Consider the following 4,567-nt stretch of genomic DNA (forward strand, 5'->3'; position numbering starts at 1 on the left):
GACTCCACTTTGTTGTTAAAAAATGTAAGGAAATCTAGTGGATTGATGGAAGGGGGGGGAGCTGGGGGAGTGGTTTTGGTGAGGTTGGCGATTGTGTCAAAAAGGAATCTGGGGTTGTTTTTGTTGTTGGCTATTAATGTGGAGTAGTATGTGTTTTTAGCTTCTTGTAGAGCACGTTTATATGTGTGTACTGACTCATCCCATGCCAAATGAAATACCTCGAGCTTAGTTTTACGCCACTTTTGTTCAAGGTTTCGACATGTTCGTTTGAGTGATCTTGTATTATTGTTGAACCATGGTGAAATATTCTGTGATGTGCGTTTTATAGTTTTGAAGGGGGCGATGGAATCTATAGCATTGAGGAGGACATTATTGAACCCATTTGTGAAATTGTCGAGAGATCCAGAATAGTTATTGAAAGGAGTGATGACAGTTGGCAGTGCAGATTCTAGTGCTATTTTGACTGTATTGTTTATGCAGCGGCTTTTTGAGGGGCAGTGGTTAATGGAGGGTAAGGGGATCAAAGCTGTAAAGTCGATGAAATAGTATATAGGAGGGGCTAGCGCCCCTCAAAAAAAAAAATATATATATATATATTACTTTCCATAAAGTGTACAGAATAGCGGAAATAGCTGATCTACAAACTTAGAACAAGTCACAAAGTACAAACTGTGGTAAGCTGTTATTTCTGCTATTTTCGAAAAAATGTATGGTCATTTCTCAACATGGAAACGATTGACGATTATTAAAAAAATCACACTCGTCTTATCATCATACATCATCATACATCATCACATTCCGTGCTCAGCCAATCAAATCATCACATTCCGTGGTACACACACACACACAAGAATAAAGGTGGTTGCACACTGGACGGGAAACCGACGGGAAACCGACGGAAAAACGCAGCTAAAAATCCGAAAACGTGTCCGGCGTGCAGGGACCTTAGCGGTGATTACTATAGTCTGAACATAGTAAACGTGTCCGGCGTGCAGGGACCTTAGCGGTGATTACTATAGTCTGAACATAGTAAACGTGTCCGACGTGCACGGACCTTAGCGGTGATTACTATAGTCTGAACATAGTAAACGTGTCCGGCGTGCAGGGACCTTAACGGTGATTACTATAGTCTGAACATAGTAAACGTGTCCGGCGTGCAGGGACCTTAGCGGTGATTACTATAGTCTGAACATAGTAAACGTGTCCGGCGTGCAGGGACCTTAACGGTGATTACTATAGTCTGAACATAGTAAACGTGTCCGGCGTGCAGGGACCTTAACGGTGTTTACTATAGTCTGAACATAGTAAACGTGTCCGGCGTGCAGGGACCTTAACGGTGATTACTATAGTCTGAACATAGTAAACGTGTCCGGCGTGCAGGGACCTTAACGGTGATTACTATAGTCTGAACATAGTAAACGTGTCCGGCGTGCAGGGACCTTAGCGGTGATTACTATAGTCTGAACATAGTAAACGTGTCCGGCGTGCAGGGACCTTAGCGGTGATTACTATAGTCTGAACATAGTAAACGTGTCCGGCGTGCAGGGACCTTAGCGGTGATTACTATAGTCTGAACATAGTAAACGTGTCCGGCGTGCAGGGACCTTAGTGGTGATTACTATAGTCTGAACATAGTAAACGTGTCCGGCGTGCAGGGCCCTTAACAGTGATTACTATAGTCTGAACATAGTAAGTACTAGTACTAGGCCTTGATTATTTAAGCAATATTACACAAGATGAAGTGGCAATAATCACATTAAACCACACCCTCGAGTGTAATATTGCAATATTGTTACCCTTAAAACTAAGGAAATCGCTGAAAAAACATATTTTTTTGAGTGGTGCAAACCACTCCAACAACCAGCTTTGTTTGTATCCGTGTTTGTGTGTACCTGTACGTGGGGCCCAAAAGAATGAGCATGGTTACTATGGTCACTGACATTACGTCAGACCACAGCTGATCAGGCTATATAAGACCTTGCACCACTCAGACTCAGTTCACACGGGTGTGATTTTTTTAATGACAGATCTACGACCACAAATGTCCCAAGAAACTAGCTAGCCTAGCCACCGAGTTTGCTAGCGCTCTGGGAGAACACAGCAGCGGAATTCTTTGTTTTGATTAGGTGTTGAGTGGTGCTCGTTTGAACCACGGCTAGAAGGCTGTTTCAACCAATCAGATTGTTTCCTCGAAACGACCTGTTGTATAATATAGTATAGCTGCTTCCCCCCAGCGGGACGTGTCATTCGATCACGACGCCACACTAACGATCCGGTGACATAAGGGTCATATGTCACCGCGGCGGCGTAAGCTATTTAAAACCAGTTAGTTGTGCACCGTTGCCCAACGGAGTATATTGCGCCTCGTAGTCGTGCGGCGTGTCACTGGGTTTGGACTAGAGAGGAAACGATGGCCAGGACTTACGAGAGGTTCAACCTGCACACCACGCCCGAGAGCTTCTACGTCGAGGCCTGTGATTACGGCTCCGATGACGTCCTTATCGTCGACCGGGTGTCGACGGACATCGCCCTCACGGTGAGGAGGGACATCCCACCCACCGCCGCGGTGCGACCCATATGTGGGATCATGGGGACCATCCGCTTGTTGGCAGGCATGTACCTCGTTGTCATCACCAACAAGAAGACGGTGGGCGATCTCCTGGGACACGCCGTGTGGAAAGCCCTGGACTTCGACGTTGTTTCATACGCGAAGACGGTGCGGCACCTGACGGACAAACAGATGCAGGTCAACAGGCTGCTTCTGACCATGATCTACGACGTGCTTCACACGGAGAGCTTCTACTTCGCCACGGACTACGACCTCACCCACACGCTGCAGCGCCAGGCCGACGCCCGGCCCGAGTTCCGGGAGATGAGCCTGTTGGAGCGGGCCGACCAGCGGTTCGTGTGGAACGCTCACCTCCTGAGGGAGTTCCTCGCGCGGCCGGAGCTGCACCGGTTCGCCTGTCCCGTCATGCACGGCTTCGTCGCCACCAAGTCGTGCTGCGTCAACGGGAAGGTCTTCGAATGGAACGTGGTCTCCAGGAGGAGCCGTTTCCGAGCCGGCGTTCGCTACTACGTCCGGGGCATCGACGCGGAGGGCCACGCCGCCAACTTTGTGGAAACGGAACAGATCGTGCGCTACAACGGAAGCAAGGCGTCCTTCGTGCAGACTCGAGGCTCTATCCCCTTGTACTGGTCCCAAAGGCCCAACCTCAAGTACAAGCCAAAACCGGAGATCAGCAACGCGGTGAATCACCTGGACGGACTCCAGAGGCACTTTGACTCCCAGATCGCTCTCTACGGAAAACAAGTGATTTTGAATCTGATGGACCAGAGCGGTTCGGAGAAGTCCCTGGAGGCGGCCTTCGACGACACAGTGTCCAGTCTGGCCAACGGCAAGGTCAAGTACGTGGCGTTCGACTTCCACAAGGAGTGCAGCCGCATGCGGTGGCACCGCCTGCAGAGCCTGCTGGGCGCGGTGGCGCCCACGCAAGACCAGTTCGGGTACCTGCTGGTCGACGGCGACGGGAACGTGCTGTTGCGGCAGGAGGGGACCTTCCGCAGCAGCTGCATGGACTGCCTGGACCGAACCAACGTGGTGCAGAGCATGCTGGCGCGCCGCTCGCTGCAGGCGCAGCTGCAGAGGATGGGAGTGCTCCGCCCGGCGGGGGTGGGGCAGCGCCTCGAGGACCAGGCCGACTTCGAGGCGACCTTCAGGAACGCGTGGGCCGACAACGCCGATGCTTGCTCCCGGCAGTACGCGGGCACGGGTGCCCTGAAGACGGACTTCACAAGGACGGGCCGGAGGACGCACTGGGGCCTGCTGGCGGACGGCTGGACGTCGGTGGTGCGCTACTGCAAGAACAACTTCTCGGACGGCTTCCGGCAGGACTCCATCGACCTGTTCCTGGGGAACTACGCCGTGGGCGAGGAGGACCTGACCGCCAGCCTCCTGGGCCACCACACGGGAGCGGGGGGAGGGCCCGGCTCCTGGCGGTTGCCCGTCCTGGCGGTGGCCTTCTCCATGTTCAACGTCAGCCTGCTGACGGCCGGCGACACGTGGAGCGAGACGCTACCCCACGCGCTGTTCTGGGGCACGGCCAGCGTGCTGACCGTCGGGAGCGTCCTGCGCGCCGGCGTTGTGGACGTGCCCAAGCTGGTGCAGAAAGAGAACGACGGGAAGACGGACCACTGAACACGTTGTGCGTCCATCGTGAAAACGAGCCCAAAAGAAGCGACTAGGGCCACTGGTTCCCAAACTTTTTCATGTCAAGGACCCCCATTTGAAAATATATGTCAAGGACCCCCAAATTGACATTTCTTAGCCCACGGAACCCCCATTTGAAAATGTATGCCGGGGACCCCCATAAGAGAAGATTTCTACGGCTCTAGCAGTGATTCTTAACCCGTTAAATTTCAAGGACCCCCCAGTTTGACATGCATTAGTCTACGGACCTCCATTTAATGGCATTTCTATCTCTTGGACCCCCAATTTAAATTGTAAAATCAATGTTAAATTAACTCTGAGAGTGTACAAAATGGAACCAAATGGACCGTGTCCATT

At 51.9% G+C, this 4,567-nt stretch overlaps 1 protein-coding gene across 1 annotated transcript; it reads left to right on the forward strand.

Annotated features, from left to right (window-relative positions):
- Positions 1–2,407: 2,407 nt before the first annotated feature.
- LOC306928720 (phosphatidylinositol-3-phosphatase SAC1-B-like) lies at positions 2,408–4,198 on the forward strand (the record flags this gene model as incomplete). The annotated part of the gene is made up of 1 exon (XM_079508990.1): positions 2,408–4,198. The coding sequence occupies exon 1, from the start codon at positions 2,411–2,413 to the stop codon at positions 4,196–4,198; it is 1,788 nt and encodes a 595-aa protein (XP_079365116.1). The 5' UTR covers positions 2,408–2,410.
- Positions 4,199–4,567: the final 369 nt, after the last annotated feature.

This window comes from Electrona antarctica (genome assembly GCF_951216825.1).
Source record: "Electrona antarctica genome assembly, chromosome: 8".
Lineage (NCBI taxonomy): Eukaryota > Metazoa > Chordata > Actinopteri > Myctophiformes > Myctophidae > Electrona > Electrona antarctica.